The following is an 18,572-nucleotide window of genomic DNA, read 5'->3' on the forward strand; positions in this document are numbered from 1 at the left end:
TTTGATAAATTTTGTTGTTTAATTTCAAGGCTTAAGTGAACAGGTTTCTGGCAATCTCTCAGAAGTTGAAGTCTCTGAACTTTCAAGCAGAGTCCTTACAAAAATAAGAATATAAGGCTAGCCCCAGTGGCCTAGTGGTTAAGTTCGGTGTGCTGCACTTCAGTGGCCCAGGTTCAGTTCCCAGGTACAGACCTACACCACTTGTCGGTGGCCATGCTGTGGCAGCAGCCCACATACAAAATAGAAGAAGATTGACAACAGATATTAGCTCAGGGTGAATCTTCCTCAGCAAAAAAAAAAGAAAAAAAAGAATACATAAAATACTTAAGTGAAAAAAATGTTCATTGATGGGAATGTGTATGAGCCCACATACAGTTTCCAAAAAAAGTCAATAGTAAAATCAGTAGTTGGTACAGCATAGAAAAGAAGAGCCAAGTGTGGGAGGCAGGCAAATTAACACAGATTTTGAGATTTTTATAAATAAAAGTCTTCTAAAAAATTCAAAGCTGCCTCTTTCAAAAGTACTGATCATGAGTAATTTGCTAACAACCTTAGTAACTTGCCATAAATATGACAGTTTTGTTGAAAGTAGGAGGTTTAGACAAAAAAAAATAGACTTGATGATAAATAAAGTTTCTTATCCAAAATCCGTTCTAAATTAATCTTAGATTTCTTCCCACTGCCTCTTCCTACCCTGAATTTTAACAGCTTAAATGAATGTTTTTGAATATATATGTACAGATGATGTTGACTACTTAAAAATTAGAGTAAGATTCCAGATTGGTCATATGAAGCCTCATACTATGTACTTATTACTATAGCTCTCATCAATTACTACAGTTCTCTGAAGACAGTCTACTAATGTTTACATGGTGCAAGTCTCAGATATTACTGTAATGGGAAGAAAGTTCTGGGAGAAATATACCAGAGCGAGTTGTCAGTGATAGGAAGTCTTCCCATATGCACAGCCTTCATCCCTTTCAGAAAAGGATGGGATATATATGTATAATGGAATACTACTCAGCCATAAGAAACAATGAAATCTGGCCATTTGTGACAACATGGATGGACATTGAGAATATTATGCTAAGTGAAATAAGTCAGAGGGAGAAAGTCAAATACCGTATGATCTCAGTCATAAGTAGAAGATAAAAACAACAACAAACAAACACATAGAAACAGAGATTGGATTGGTGGTTACCAGAGGGGAAGAGCGGAGGGGGGAGGGTGAAAGGGATGATTAGGCACATGTGTGTGGTGATAGATTGTAATTAGTATTTAGGTGGTGAACATGATGTAATCTATGCAGAAATAGAAGTATAATGATGTACACCTGAAATTTATACAATGTTATAAACCAGTGTTACGGCAATAAAAAAAAAATAGAGAAAAAAAAAAGAAAGGAATAGACTATGTAGAAATGCTTTTTGGCCAACTACTCAATGTAGTTTTGCTGACAATAATTCCTTTTGACTCAAAATTGTGAATCTTTAGAAATAAAATTAATTGTCCATAAGCAGTTGAATGGCTCTTGTGTCACTGAAGTGAATATAACTAGAAAAAAAAAATTGGCATATTTCTGGGTTCAGAATTTTCTCATTTTTTTATAGCATCATTCTACAGAGCTTGGTTGTGAATTCCTGTTATAAAACATAAAGATTTTGCTTACAGTGGTAAGAAGAAGGGATCTAGCCAATCATCCTCTTCTTTGTAATCTCACTTCCCAGCTCCTGATCACTGATGCTTCCCAAGGACTCTCTGTAGACCACAGATGGGCCCACACAGAGTAATCTACTGAACTGTGAATACTTTAAGGACTTAGACTTGTGTTCTATATACTTTACTATTCTTAGCACAGCGCTTTGCACCTAATAAATTATATGAAAACTTTTCTCTTTCTATACATTCTTGTTTAGAAGAGGAATGATGTGTTTGCCTATCTTGAACCATTAGGATACATACCATATCCTAGTGTATTAGGGTCCTGTGTCTGCTGTAACAAATCTCTACAAACCTGGTGGCTTAAAACAACAGAAATTTATTCTCTCACAGTTCTGAAAGCCAGAAGTCTGAAATCAGTTCACTGGGCCCAAAACAAGGTGTGAATAGGACCACGCTAGCTCCGGAGTTTCTGGAGGAGAATCTGTTCCTTCCTCTTCCAGCCTATGTTGACTGCTAGCATTCCCTGGCTGTGGCCACATCACTCTAATCTCTCTATGGTCACGTTGCCTTCCCTCTTCTGTCTATAATCAAATATACCTCTGGCTCTCTCTTATAAGGATACATGTCATTGCTTGTAGGGCTGACCAGGATAATCTATGATAATCTCTCCCATCGAGTGCAAAATGTGAGGGATTGCCAGCTCAGCATACATAGTTATCCATTATTTTTTGAAAGGTTAGGAGCAGAGTATTATTGGTTTAGACCCAGGTAGGTTGGTTTATTTGTTGGTAGAAGAATGTAGATGTTTATTTTCTAATAACCGAAAGGAAGTATTTTGCAAAAGAAATAAAAGGAATGGTTAAGAAGCAGCAATATGTAGCTAAGAGAGCTCTGACAATGCCTTTCTGCCTTCTATTTTTGGGCCATGGAAAATGAGCAAAGGCTTCTTAAGAGGACAGGGAAAAGTTACTTAAAACCAGAAGGCAGAGGAAAGTTCTAGAGTTCTTGAGAATGTAGTGAGTTTCTTCTTTTTTCCTTTTCATGATGATGATGATGGTGATGATGATGATTATTATTACATTAGAATAAACTTTCCAGAGATCACAATGGCAGGGAGTTCAACAGATCAGTAATAATCAGAGATAAGAGGTCACACAGTAATGTGGAACCAACAGAATAGAGAAAGGAGACGCTTCTGTTTAGGGAGAAAGACAGAGTGAGAGTCATTGGGAAGATAAGTGACTTAGAATGTCCAGAACTAGAGCCTCTAGAACAGGGCGATAGTTAATAGGTGCTTTTAGTTGTGATATTGCGCTTCCAGAAATGTCATTCTCATGTTGATCAATCTCACTGATACTGGATTTTAAAATTGTGTCTATGAATCCCTGAATATATTTAATGGTGATGGCTTTAAGGCCATTTTCACTACTTATTAGAAATTCTGGCAGGAGGAATTTAATAACTTGATACGACTGAGATCAGATGGTGACCACAAAGGTTCAGTGTTTGGCAATGCTCTGAGTTGAGTGACAGAGCTGGAAAGATGTGATGATTGACAATCTCCAGGAAGTAACATCAGTTTGAATATATCAGTTTCAAAGACATGTGTGCTCAGAAAGTCTGCTTCACTTCCCTGAGCAAAGCTCTGTGGATGAAAAGAATCATTTGACATTAGCAAGCAGGCCCAGACCTTCTGTGGACCACCCTAGGTAAATGAGGGGCTGGACGGGGATACAGGCACACTTATGGGCTTCTAGGAAGAGCAGCTGCACAAAAAGTAAAATGTTTGAATGAAAAAATACAGTAACCCTTTACCTTTCCTGACATAGGTTCTTATCATATAATATCCTGGTGCGCAGACCACATTTATGGTAATTTCTCAATCTTGATGCACAAATTTTAGATCTGAACAAAATGTACTGTAGATGACTGACAAAGTGAAAGCAGAATGAATTTAACTGGGTATGTTACTAATATAGGAAGCACTCCAATTGAAGAAAAGAACATGATTGTTTAATCTGTTGGACAGAAGTTTTATTACTGTTAAGAAAAATTCACAAAATCTGAAAGGTGACATTTTTCCCTCAATAAAAGCAATAAGAATTGTATTTCACAGCTGAACTTGCGTATTTTCTTATGCCCGAATCACTTACGGATACATTTGCTAAAATTTCCAATCAGAAATCAAGTTCAGGTAAATACAAATTTTGAAAGCCTAATAATTTGGAAGTGGCTTTGTTTCTATACTTAACACAAAATAACGTCACCTCTGACATTTTGCCTGAAGACATGTGAAGCCTTATAAATACTGACTGCAAATCTATAAAAATCTGTAATTATGATAATATTCACTGTATATTATCTAAAGCTTTTCTTTGTGTTTTCAAAGGTATTGTTGCTCAGCATTTTTATTATATATTTGTAGGTAACAATTGTCAGGAAGACTTTTTTTGGTAAAATCTATATCTTTTTCTCATTTATAGTTTGGTTGCAACAAAGGAAACAGATAGCGCGAGATCTCGAAGTGCTCCAATGTCACCTTCTGACTTTCTGGATAAATTAATGGGGAGGACATCGGGGTATGATGCAAGAATAAGACCCAATTTTAAAGGTAATTGTTCTGCTAACTACTATATATGAAATGTGTTTTAAATATGATTTAAAAAGATAAATTTTCAAGTTGATTCCACCAAAAATTCTAATGCTTATTTCCCATAATCTTCCAAGTACAGTATTAGCCAAAGATATGTCTTGAAAGAAGAAATTTATTCTAATGTTAATGGCTATCATAATCTGTCTTCTTTGGACCAACAGTGTTTTTTTTTTCCCTTCTCTAATTGTTATAATACTTATTGTCATGACAATTTATTTTAGGAAATTGTTCATTTAGGAAATACAAGTTAGTGTGTGTTCTCATTAACTGGAATAGAAGTTTTTTAGAGTTGGCAATAAACCTTCCCATATTTTAAATTACTCACAGCAGGACTCTGTATATTGTGGAGAATGAAACAGTTGTTGAATTTATGTACTGAAGAAGGATCTGGATAACTAAAAGCCACTGACAACATTTAAGAAATTTTTTCCACCTACTAAATGTTTCACCTGAATTTATAGGAAAGTAATTATCAACTTAAAAGTACTCCTTTTTTGTTCTTCTGTTTAGTATAGTAGTAACATATTTATTCAAGTTATATGTGGATTATCCAGAACCACAATATATTCTCTAATTTCACCTAGGATAAAAGATTAGAAAGCTGATCCCATGCTCCTACTTATTTAATATCTCTTGAATATTATTCTTTCAATAAAGAAAATAATCTAAGTTATGAGAGTACACACCTTTTCCATGGGATTCTATTAAGCCATTTTCATTCTTAAGATGAAAAGAGGGGGTCCGCCCAGTGGCATAGTGGTCAAGTTCGCATGCTCCACTTTGGTGACCCAGGGTTTGCGGGTTTGGATCCTGGGAGCACACCTATGCACAGCTTATCAAGCCATGCCACGGCAGGCATCCCACATATACAGTAGAGGAAAGTGGGCACGGATGTTAGCCCAGGGCCAATCTTCCTCAGCAAAAAGAGGAGGATTGGCAACAGATGTTAGCTCAGGGCTAATCTTCCTTACCAAAGGGAAAAAAAAAAAGCTGAAAAGAAAAATAATGTAGTCGACAATAATTTTTTTTCCTGAATTTGTTCTTATGGGATTAAAAAAAAGGATTGCTTTGCAATGGTGTAAGAATTAATTAGAGAGGTCTAATAAATACCAAGAATGGGTAGCAGGAGAAAAACATAGGAGTAAAATTTGTTGATAATTTATGAGCAGAAAATAACAAATTGCATCAATTTTAAAATCAGTTTAACATTTAAATTGTAGGGGGCCCGGTGGTGTAGTGGTTAAGTTGCGCGCTCTGCCTCTGGCGGTCCTGGGTTCACGGGTTCAGATCCCAGGTGCAGACCCACGCACTGCTTATCAAGCCACGCTGTGGCAGGTGTCCCACATAAAGTAGAGGAAGATGGGCACAGATGTTAGCCCAGGGCCAATCTTCCTCAGCAAAAAAGAGGAGGATTGGCAACAAGTGTTAGCTCAGGGCTAATCTTCCTTGCACACACACAAGAAAACATTTACATTGTGGATTGCATTTCTTGATTCGTTTTTAAGCATTTTGACCATAAATATTTTTAACTGCACAGGATAAAAACACTGAATGTAAGCTGTGAGAAAATAATACAGCTTAAGGGGTATCATATACAAATGAAAACAAGAAATTTCAGCATTATGAGGATCTTTTACAAATTGAGGGAAAGCAGTATCCCTGACATTAGGTTGAGAACCAATTTTGAATTGACCTCGAAAAATATGCACTTGTCATATGAGTAAACCACAAGAAACATGATCGGTAATTAGTGGATTCATTATGGTGACTCTAAATTCAGTGATTCAAAGTACTCCTTTGTTTTCACTAAAAATTAAAGAGGAAAAGATATTCTATTTTTAAATGTCTGTGGACATGCAAAAAGCACACAAACAGATGGATATCTTAATAAAAAATACAGGTAAGTTACTAACCACACAATAGTGGTCCTAATCCCTCTGCTGTTCTCTTGGAAACAGATTTTCTGTTATTATTTCAATCACTTAACAGACAAAGGAAACTTTAAACCATCTTAAATGTGATTAATTATTACTATTTATGTGTGAGGCCAGGAAAGGACTATAGGGATTTGACCTTGCTTAAAATAAGTACTGATTCTCTTTTTTCTTTTTTAAGAAAAATACATTTCTAAAAACTAGCTGATAACCAAGCCAGTTCAGAGGTGAGTAGATTTTTTGATTGAGAGCAGAAAATCAATTATTACTCCCCAGTAAGAATTTCTCTGTCCTTAAAGGAACAGAGAAAAAGGGGGGGAGGGGAGTTTCTGTCTTTTATTTTTTTTCAAGATATCTTGTACTCTGAATATCAGAAAAACAAGTCTGTACTACATTTGATTACCAAAAATAATAATGCCGATTTAAAAAACAACAGTAACAATAGATTCATTTTTAGCTAACACTCTTGTTTTTTCCCCTTTTGCCAAGAGTCAAGTGTTATTGTCTCCAGGAACGCTCACCACTCCACTTCCAAACTAAGCAAATGCAACACTGTTTCATTTTATTGAATAAAATAAAATCATAACCTTTTGACCATCACTTCATTGCCCAACATCGAAATATAAATAAAATATATTTAAATATTTTTGAGATATTTAGGTGCTAACACACTAAATCCAAGACCTATCAGATTAGACAAATGAGGAGAGGAAGATCAACCCCTCTATTGTCAGGTACCTAGAGACCCACAGTACCCCTTTAAGAAAGAAGCCCATCAGACAGAAGTATGAAGTGAAGAAACTATTCTCCTGATAATATTTAACTCAATTTTTCTATGTGGTCACTCACAAGATTAAAAATACAACGTCCCCCTGCAATATTGATTGTTTTTCCCCTTGTCGATTTTTTTTTTTTTTGCAAGGAAGATCAGCCCTGAGCTAACATCCAATGCTAATCCTCCTCTTTTTTGCTGAGGCAGATTGGCCCTGGGCTAACATCTGTGCCCAATTCCTCTACTTTATATGGGACGCTGCCACAGCATGGCTTGACAAGCGGTGCGTTGGTGAGCGCCCAGGATCAGAACCTGCGAACCCCGGGCCACCGAAGTGGAGCACACGCACTTAACTGGTGCGCCACCAGGCCAGCCCCCCTTGTCGATTTTTTTTTTTTTTTTGGTGAGGAAGATCTGCCCTGAGCTAACATCCATGTCAATCCTCCTCTTTTCTTGCTGAGGAAGACTGGCCCTGGGTTAACATCTGTGCCCATCTTCCTCCACATTATATGGGACACCACCACAGTATGGCCTGACAACCGGTGCATCGGTGCGCTCCTGGATCCAAACCTGGGCCACCAGCAGCAGAGCGTGTGCACTTAACCGCTACACCATGGGGCCGGCCCCCTTGTTGATTTTTTTTAAGGAATTTATATAGCTAATCAAATGAACTAGTTTAAAGTGGGTATTATATATACTTTCCCTTCCAATATGTTAAAGACCAGGATTTAATACTATGAGACTTTAAAGGTATGAATATCAGTAATGTGATATTCCACTAATCTAAGTTTTTTTTTGAAAAAATAAATGAGCAAAATGAACCAAAATTTAAAAAAAAAAAAAGAAAAACAGGAATGAGAATTTGCCAAAACTGATGGAAAGACACATTACAATAACTTAAATTATCTAGTCCTCACTTCTTCATGGATTAAATTGTTAATGAAAAAAAACTAATAAACCTAGAAAATAACTTACCTAGATACTAATCAGACAATTGGACAGTGTTTTAAAATATAAAAACATTGGGAAAAAACCTGTATGTTTGACCTCTCAGGAACTTATAAATTTTGTAAGAGAAAAACATAAAATCTTAGTACTGATGTTCTCAGATAATTTACAGGAAATAAATAAGAATGTTCAATCTCGCTAGCGTTCAGTGAAGTGCAAATTATAATAATAGTGTGATAGCATTTTCACCTTTCAAATTATCCACATTTAAAAATAATATTAATTATTCCAGCCTCAAATACATTATTATGAAATTTATTTCTGAGATAGTGGTTTCAAATTTGTGATTGCTTTCATGAGTACTTTTACATTAAATGGAAATTTATTTTGTAGGCTATAGTGGAGAACAATTATTAAAAAATATAAAATGACTGTTAAAATGTAACTTTGATTTTGCTCTTTCATATATTGTTAACTTTTTTAACCTAGACATAGACATTTTTCTTTAACCAAAATTATGACACTTGTTTGTATTGTTTTGTGTCATTTCTCTAAAAAAAACTACACCTTTTAAAAATCTAGTTTAAGATTAAATATATTATATATGATATTAAAATGCTCCACACAAAGGTAGGAATAAATAATTCTCCTAAAGCACTTTAAATGGGTACTGAGCACAGAGAGCACAGTTTTTTTCCATGGAAAATTACCTTAGTAATGTTAAAAAACAAAATTCAACTGAGTAAACTTAAAAATCTAATTTGCTTTATTTAACAATTGATGAATCTGGCAGCCTCCCATATAACAATTAGAAAAGAACTCCTAAGAGCTGTACAAAATGGGAAACTTTTACAGGTAGAAGGGGGCAGGGATAAGGAAAGAATGGGTTACCTCCTTTTTCTTTGGGGGATGGAAGGGTCTCTCAGGTGGATTACTTCATTACTACTGAGCAGGAGATTCCAGATTGACTGGTTAAGGGTCAGATTCCTGGGAGAGGCTGAAGCTGCAGTTAGCTTAGGTAATAAGTTGTGGTTTGCTGACATGGGGCTTAGCACAAGTGACTCCATTCTGGGCCTATTGTTTCTTTTTTAACAGTAATTAATTAAATATAAATATTAGCTATTTAAAAAATAAATATTGAAAGAAATTAAAACATTTAGGTGCCTAACTCACTAACATTTTCTTTCTTTTTCACTGATCAATCAACTGTTCTCTTCCTCTCTACAATAGTCATAATTTATCGTAAACCTTTCAGAGAATCAGGTTTCTCCAAGGAAGACTCTGTGCCTTTTGAATAATTTGAGTACAAAAGCAACTTCAAACCTGTTGTATCTTAGTCCTATTAAATATACTGATTTTTGAACCATTATAAAGAGTGCACTTAATAACAATAAATGGGTTTAGAAATGATCTGGGAGTCTGCTAAAAAGAATTAGCAAATAAAGCTCCATATATCACTAAACTAGTTAATCATTCAACAGAAATTAGAGTCTTGCACAAATTATTATTTCAAAAAATTTGGTCTTAGGGAGGAAAAATGGTATGTATAGAAACAGTTATTTCCATTTTTAAAAACAAAAATAATATGTAGATGCCACTATTTCCTTCCCGGAATTTGAAATCCTTTCTCTTTAGGACTCTTTCTATTTAAGAAAAAGCAGAAATGAAAGAGGCACAGTGAGAGAAAACACTAAAGTACCAGACATAAACCACAGATCTGCTACAGAGTTACCGGTCAGACAGTCTAAACATGTTACTGACTTGGAGGTCCAGATGAATTAAGGAAAGACCCAGTAATCCTTGTAATCAGCAGTTTTTTGAATTCTTATTTATATCCTACTCTTTCTTTAGTGTTCAAGTTTTATTTCTATCTCTGTCTCCACACACACAAAAATACAATAAAATACCTTTCTTTTTTCAGGACAGGAGTAAGTTGATGTATTTTCTGAGCCCTGTTTTATTCTGATCATCTTTTTTTTTTTTTTTTTTTTTTTAAATTTCTAGACTGTTTTCTTAGAGCAGTTTTATAGGTTTACAGAAAAATTGATTGGAAAGTACAGAGAGTTCCCACATACCCTCTCCCATCCCCCACAGCTTCCCCTATTGTTTACATCTTGTAATAGTGTCTACATGAGTTACAATTGATGAATCAATATTGACACATTATTATTAACTAAAGACCATACTTTACATTAGGGTTCACTCTTTGTGTTGTACATTTTAGGGATTTTGACAAATGTATAACCACATGTATCCATCATTAGCATATCATACGGAATAGTTTCACTGCCCTAAAAATCCCCTGTGCTTCAGCTGTGAACGTCCCTCTCTCCTTCCTCTCCACCCAAACCACTGACCTGGCAACCACTGATCTTTTTACTGTCTCTAGAGTTTTGTGTTTTCCAGAATGTCACATAGTTAGAATCACACAGTATATAGACTTTTCGAATTGGCGTCTTTCACTCAGCAATATGCTTTTAAGATTCCTCCATGTCTTTTTATGGTTTGATAGCTATTACTTTTTATCACTGGATAATATTCCATGATAATCTCTTTTTTATGCATTTGACATCAAAGAAACTTTATACAATTATCGAGCTACAGAATTCTAGCTCAAAAGTTTATAGGTGTTGTTCCATTGCCTACTGACTTTTAGTATTGTAAAGAAATCAAATCCCATTTTGATTTTTGCTCTCTTATATGTAGCCTATTTTTTCTATCTAACTATGGACATTTTTATTTAAGAAAATTACTGCTTATATTGCAATTGTTTTGTGTCATTCTCCAAAATAACTATCTTTCTCTTTAAAAAAATTTGATCTCTTCTTCCACCATCTATGTCTAACACACTCCAACTCATATCCTTTACTCTTTTGTCCTTTTCCTCTACATTTAAGCAGAATTGTTCAGATTTATCCTCTAAATCACTCGTTGATATTACATGCAATCATTTGTATACTTTTGGAATGTTTAGGAAGATTTTAATTCTGTAATTATATTTTAGTCTTCTTCATCCTAAACCATTTTCCTTGAATGTGAAGTCATGAAGGCTATGTCACAGGTTGCTAGGCAGGTGCTATTTTGTATATTTAACTGTTTGTTTGTTTTATTTATAACAATAGCAAAAATCATGTACCCGTACTTGGTAAAAATTAAATTGTCTAAAAATACTAGTGATGAAAAGCAGCAGTTCCTTGCCTCAACAATCCTTATGCATAGCTCTGCTTATTTGAGGCAAATACTCAAAAAGTAAAATTGGTTACTTCTGGTGAGTACCTCTTCTCATCTGTTTGATTGCTTTCTAGGCCTTTTACAAAGAAGGCATTATGAGATTCCTTTGCACTAACTAGATTGCTAATTTAACGTCTCCATTCTTGCATTCCACCTCTTCTCTTTTCCTTTTTTGTCAAATGATCTCTCTTTTCTTCCTGCAGGAACAATTATGTTTATTCATCTTGTTCACTATCTTTAAGCTGCTAGTTTTCTTATGTGTGATTGAGAATACTCTGTAGCTCAGGAACAATAGAGTTGATTTGCCTGGGTGCTGACACAGGGTTTGTCTGCTGTGTGTGTGTGGAGGAAGGTGGTTTTCTGCCATTTCTCTCTCTTGAAAGGGAAATCTGACAGAGACGTCACTGCCCTGGCCAGAGCTTCGCTTTAGGTGAGTGTTGAGTGCCGACTAGGCTTTGGTCTGGGGTCCTTTAGAGGCCAAAACAGAGATGGCTTTAGTTTTGACGTACTCTCAGGAACCCTGTTTTCCTCGATCATTTTTTTTTTACATTTTGCAAACAATTAGAAGTTGAGTAAGTTCTAGGGATCTAATGCACAGCATTGTGATTATAGTTAACAATATTGTATTATATACTTAAAAGTTGCTAAGAGGATAGATTTTAAAGGTTCTCACCACAAAAAAGAAATAGTAATTATGTGATGTGATGGAGGTGTTAGCTAACGCTATGGTGGTAATCATACTATGATATGTAAATGTATCAAATCAACAGGTTGTACGCCTTAAACTTACACAATGTTGTATGTCAATTATATCTCAACAAAGCTGGAAAAAGAAAACACTTAAAAAGTCTGCATTGATAAACAGAACCATATTATTTCTAATCACTTTAATAAGCTATGTTTGCAAAAAGTGAAAAAAAAATTACTTTCGTTCCTTCAGAAAATTCCATAGGGCTAAACCCTAGGCCACCCTACTCGAGGGGAATGTAGAGGGGAAGCGGGGAGCTTTCTGAGACAGGTTCCCATGACCTCTCCCTGCAGGCCCCTTCTTACCCCCAATTCCTTTCCTGTAGGTGGTGACCCTATAGAAGGTGACCCTCTTGCCTTCCTGGTTCATTCTTAGCATGTTAGGTTCCCTCTCCATGCAGTCCTCCTAATGCATTTGTTTTAGGCTTTGCTGTGTTTCATCTGTCAACCATTTTCTTCTGCATTCTACGTTTTATGTCATTAAACTAATTATGACTTTCCTCCCATTCTCTTTGGTATGATATGTTTAGTCTCACTTTTGTTCAATAATATCATTTTTATGTCCTCAGAGAGAAAGAAAACTGTGTTCAATACCCCATCTTGAAATAGAAGCTTCCAGAAGTCATTCCTGTTTAATAGATAAAAGGCAATTGAATAGCAAATAAAATTATATCAATTGATAATAAAATATTATTTCACTAGACTATATTACCAGCTTTTTCTGGATTTTATTTCTTTCCTCTGATCCTGTTGTTTGGGCCCACAGTTGGTCTTTGATAATCCTTAAGTCTAATTTGGATTCAGGCAGAAAGTACTTTTTCAACAATCACCTGATTCTGTATTCCTCCCAAACGTTTATTTTATTTTTATTAGGTTTTTTTCATTCTATCTCCAATGACCATTCTCTTTGTTGTTTTTAAGCAGTATAACATTGTTGTCTTCACAAGGTCTTTGTGGCGTCTGTCTTTTCGTCTGTAATATTTCTCTATGTTAATCTCTTTCTCTCACATCACAAAACCAGTTTTCAAACAGTCCATTCTGCTACAACACATTCTATTCCCAGAATGGCATGTGTACCTAATACTCGTTTCCTACTTGTATCTTTTTTTCAGGGAAAGTATTAGCATCTCCTTTATCCCTTTTAATTATTCCTATCCATCCAGACACTATTGTTCTTGAATAAAATTCACAATTATTTTTTGAAAAATGTATATTATCTATTTGCATTTTTACATAATACAAGGTCATTTTATCAAGAAGAATCTCGTTAATAATAAGCCTTTCGAAAACTGTAGGTGTTCATTTGAAATGTTCACAGATTTAGATTCTTCACCCCAAATTTTAGGTTTTGTTTGATTTTTACTTTTTAATGTATTCTTTCTGTAGTAGTTATTTCTCTTTTTTTTATTTTAAAACGATCTCAAACTAAGAGAAGATTTGCAAGCATAGCACAAAACTATTTTTTCCCCAAACCACTTGAAAGTAAGTTGTTGATCTGATGCCCCAATAATTGAATATATCATACAAATAAGCACATTCTCCTAGATAACCACAATCTAACATTGAAATAAGCAAATTAATAGGGATATATTGCTACCATCTAATTTGCAGACCCCTATTCAAATTTTATCAATTATCTAAATAATGGTTTTATGGCAAAAAGATCCAGTTTAGAATCATATCTTATATTTTATTTATCATTTCTCATTGTCTCCTTCAGTATGAACCAGACCTTATTATTTCTATGACTGTCATGATCTTGGCATTTTAAAAAATATTATTATTCTTTTATTTAGCAGAATGTACCTCAATTTGCTTTAGTCTAATGTTTCCTCATGATTCGATTTGGTAATGCATCTTGACAGGCATACCACAGAAGTGATGCTGTGGTCTGATTGCATCTTATCAGATGATGGACTATGTTAATTTTTACCATTCCTGGTGATGTTCACTTCCGTTGATTGATTAAGTTGCTGCCTGCCAGGATATATCTACATACGCATATATGCATAAATATACACACACATATGTATGTTTATATGTATATATTAATTTACATCTATATATTCACTTCTTTATCTATTGAAAATTGTGAGTTCACACTGATATCTCCAATACCATAGGTTTTTTCTGGTTTCTGAGTTTCCATATTTTAACTTCCTCTTCTGACAGTAAGAAACTTGGCTCCCATTATCCTTAATATAATTATGTATTTGATCAATATGCAATGAATCTCCCTTGTTTGCTGCCACTCCATCTCCTAAACAAACGCCCTAGGTCCTGCTGTGACTCTTTCTTCCCACTCCAGGACGCCCCTATGGACACTCGCCTCACCCTTCTCTGGTTCTAATACCCCACACCAGGCGGCTTCACTATGGGAACATCCTCCTCACTCGCTCTGGCTCCCACATCCCATGCCATGTAATCCTTCTCCACAGATGTCCTTCTCATCCTGCTCTAGTTTACCACACTCCCTGCAGTTGTTCCCTGCATGGAAGCCTGTCTTATATTGCCCAACTGAATGGCTTTAGGACTGCATTTTCAGGGAAGAAAGGGAAGAGGAAGATAAAGGGGAAGAATAAACTGGATCCTATTTTTATGCCATAATTTTCAAACCTTTTCTGAGTACCTAACAAATCATTTAAAATCTGGATTTACAGTCATCAAATACGCTTTTGTCAATTAACAAATAAAATAACATCTCTTCTCGTGACATGCCTACATAAATATATATATTTATCTAAAATAAAAACAAATCACTAAAGAGAAGTTTTTTGTGATTTAATCTTTCAGTTGCATTCTATGCCTTTAAAAAGGGAGAGGCTTCAATAGACTAAGTTAAATATTCCTTAGAGTCATTTTCATGAAGACTTGGATTATTTTTTGTTTGTTTGCTCTAGGTCTTCCTGGTGAACAATTTTTTTCCCAGTATGAGTAGCAATAATATAATCACCAAGGCTTTGCATTGGGCTTTGCCATTTTGCCTTCATCCATCTCTGAACTTAAAAGCCATGTTCTATTTCTTTAAGGGACATCTAAAAGAAAACATCCTGCTGAAAACATCTGCAATGACTGTCATTTGCTTTTCAGGCCAATGATGGCTAATGTAATGAACAATTTAAAAACACAATTTGCCATATGCATGCTATAGCAGTTATTTGCTCTGTTGCTAAACATAGCAGTGAATTAGATGGATGTAACAGTTTTTGCACTGGCGCGGAGAAGTAACAGGTTGGCCATGGACTGCTAGAACAGGTGCTACCTGTAATGGCAATAGAAGATTTATAATCTTCTCTGAGCTTCATTCTCTACAAAAGTTTTGAATATACATATCAATAGCTAGGGTAGAAAGACTACTCCAAGATTGCTGCCCTGATCTGACATGAACCAGAAGCTTCAAGTGTAGACTACAGAGCTTTATAAACATTACGGTACTGGATCCATTTCACTCTCTGTAACCTATCTCCACTCACTGTCCTCCATCTGGGCCGGTCTACCTCCCATTTGGACTATCACAGTAAATTTCTGTTTTCTCTGTCTCTAAGCTTTTGCTATCCATTCAACCGTTCACGGTGGTGTGTTGGTTCACTACAGTCCCGTGATCAAGAATCTGCAATGGCTCCTTCATGTTCGTTAAGTAAACTCTAAATACCTTGGTATCACATGGAAGAGATTCCATGTTCTAGCCCAAGACTATCTTTAAAAACAATGACTCTTATTTCCAAATTGCTTCATACTTTAATATATTTTTAAAATTTTTAAAAATAAAATAATTTCTATATATGTGAGATATACATATATATCTTTCAAGTAAGTGTCTACTCTATTTTTGAAATTTGGAACTAAGGTTTGGTGCCTGACCCATTCGTCTTTCTTTCTGCTGAAGAAGAGAATACTCATGCAAATAAGTAGTCAAATGGGAACCAAATAGCACTTTTACATGTTCTAATAACCAGGCAAGGAACACATCTGATAATTGATCAATTAAACAATAAAGCTTAGACCTGAGACCACTGTGACTTATTTTATGCCCACATGAAATTTAGATTTAAAACCAGGCTGACTTTCTGCTTTTAGGAAGAGCTTTCTGGATCTTCTTAGAGGCATGGTGGAGTGGTAAGGGCTGGAATCTGTTTCACATACTGTGAGGCATCATGTTGCCAACCCTTGGTGACAGCCTAGATTAGTCACTTCTCCTTTGACCATTGATCTTCTATGGAAACATATTATTTTCCTTATTTTATTTGTTGAACTCACTATTAGCCTCTGGTCAACTTGGGATACCAGTGCCATATTTTAGGGAGAAAACAAATATATCAGAGGAGTCCTGCTCCTAACAGAATACTTAATACTACTTCTTTCAGAACCCTCTTGCAATCATTAGGATGTGGCATACAGTGACTGCTGCCAAGGGACACTGAAATGCGTCAGAACAGATGTTACTAACTTCAGGCCCCTGAGGCCTATCCTGATTTTTCACCTTCACTCTATTTTTCACCACTATTACCTATAATTCTATGGATAATAATTAAATGAAAAGATGAGGCCAAAAAGTATAATGCCTCACCTTTTATTCAATGCCCACAGAGAAATTAAAGTCCAAAGAATAAAGACCCTGCTCCTTGCTAAATTAAAATAAGAAAAATCATCCCCCCACTGTTTTGTTTATTCCAATTTCAGCCAAAGACATCGCAGTCACACAAAGCAGGCAGTCCTCTAGGAGCCGCTTCTTACTAAGCCAGGTTGCCCCAGCAGGGATCTTCCTCTGTCAGCATTTCATTGGAAGATGAGTTAACCCAATACTAACCCTCTTGTGTTTTCCCTCTTTCAAAGGATGTGAGGTAATAAAGCACAACAGAATTTACCTCAAGCTAAATGTTATTCCCCAGATTCATATTGCTGTTACCAGCAAAAGGAAATAGCAGAGTTTCAGTGTTCTCTAGAAAAAAAGAGGAGAATAACCTAGAAAATATGAAAGATTGGATCTAGCTTTTCAAGATTCCAGTCAGCCTGTGTATATATTTTAGAGTTCACCACCTTAGACTTACATTAAGTAAAAAAAAAAAATCTTTAACTGTTAATTGCGACTTCATACTTCTCTTATGATGGGATCATGGAGTAAAATATCCATACTTTCTGCTCTCTCACATAGTGACATATAAGACACTCCTATTGTCTTATGCATTTTAAAAATTTGTAAGTGTTTAGAAATAACCAATAAAGATTAAAAAAAAAAGTTTCACTAGTAATCAAATAATTATAGCACCTCCAGGATTCAGGAGTTTTATAAGGTTTTCTTATTCTTACATGTCCATCTTTCATATGTAAAACAGTTTAGCTTCTATATCTGTTTGAATTTTGTATTCTGAGCATCTCAATGCTCCATAGACTTTGGCCTTTTTCTAGCCCGTAGCATATACTATGTTTTATTAGCAGTGTTGACCAAATTTATAATAGGCAACTCTCTTATTAAAATTAATAGCCTTGCATTTTCAATGCTCTGAGTCCTGACTCCTCGCTCTCTATTTCTCCATCTCTAAGAAAACCCCAGTTCATTTTTAGTCTTAAAAATGAGTATGGTATGGGCCATGGTAAAAATGGGCTGTGGTATAATGGCCACAGATGTTTCCTAGTCTGGAATTCCTTAGACCAGTGGTTTCCAACATTGTTGCACTTCTGAATGACCTAGCGAGCTTTAAAAAATACCAATGCCTTGATTACATGCCATATCAACTAAATTAGAAGGTAAGAATCAGGTAATAATATTTTTTGAAGGATCCCCAGATGATTTCAATGTGCATAGGCTTCATAAGCCTATGGATCCTAGAGCTTATTTTTAAATAATTTTGTAGTATCTTTTCCACCTTATTCCAGCAAGAAAAATGGCTATCAGAAAATGAGTAGAAAAACAAAGATGAAAATTGTGTACCAGTAATCAAGTAAACATAAATTGAAACCTCAAATGATATTTTAAACTATTCTAACTAATGATTTTTTTTTTTTTTTTTTTACTATTGGTACAAGGAGAACGTCCTTTTTATCTTTCCAAAGGATCAAGAATCAGAATGGCTTTGGAATTTTCAACAGAAATACTAGAAAATAGAAAATAATGGAGAAATGACTTTAAAATTCAGAAGAAAAAACAATTTCCAGCCTGAACTTGTGTACCAAATATAGATCATTAAGTGTGAGAGCATAAAAATGAACATTTGTGAACAAGCAAGTTCTCCAAAGCTTGCATCCTTAGTCACTATTTCTCAAAAAATTACTGAAAGATATATTCTACTAAAATAAAGAAATAAGCCAAGAAAGAACAAGGTATGGAGCCCGAGAAAGGAGATCCCACAAAAGAGAGAGATGTGAGTAGTCCACAGTGTGATGACTGTGGGAGACGACTGCTATGCTCCAGAGCAAAACCCCTAGAATGGAGTAAGTCCGAAGGAAGAGAAAGTTAATAGAATATCTTATGAGTCTGATATTGAAACATAATTTAGACCTTTCAGAACTTGTGGATAAGTTAATGATTCATATGGAGGAAACTATGTGAAATATATAAAGCAGTTATCAACCTCAGGAAAGGAAAAGTAATTGTAGTACAGGATATGGTTTAGTTGGAGGTAATATT

At 35.2% G+C, this 18,572-nt stretch overlaps 1 protein-coding gene across 2 annotated transcripts in view; it reads left to right on the top strand.

Moving 5' to 3' along the window:
* Window positions 1-18,572, top strand: part of GLRA3 (glycine receptor alpha 3) — a 177,604-nt gene that overhangs the window by 30,700 nt on the left and 128,332 nt on the right. For both annotated transcript variants that reach the window (XM_004433505.3, XM_014789869.2), the window contains exon 2: window positions 4,146-4,273. In XM_004433505.3, coding sequence (XP_004433562.2) covers window positions 4,146-4,273 — 128 coding nt within the window. The remainder of the gene's footprint in view (window positions 1-4,145; window positions 4,274-18,572) is intronic.

The sequence above is a fragment of the Ceratotherium simum genome, chromosome 12 (assembly GCF_057802395.1).
Source record: "Ceratotherium simum simum isolate JZ-2026a chromosome 12, ASM5780239v1, whole genome shotgun sequence".
NCBI classification, from domain to species: Eukaryota; Metazoa; Chordata; class Mammalia; order Perissodactyla; family Rhinocerotidae; genus Ceratotherium; species Ceratotherium simum.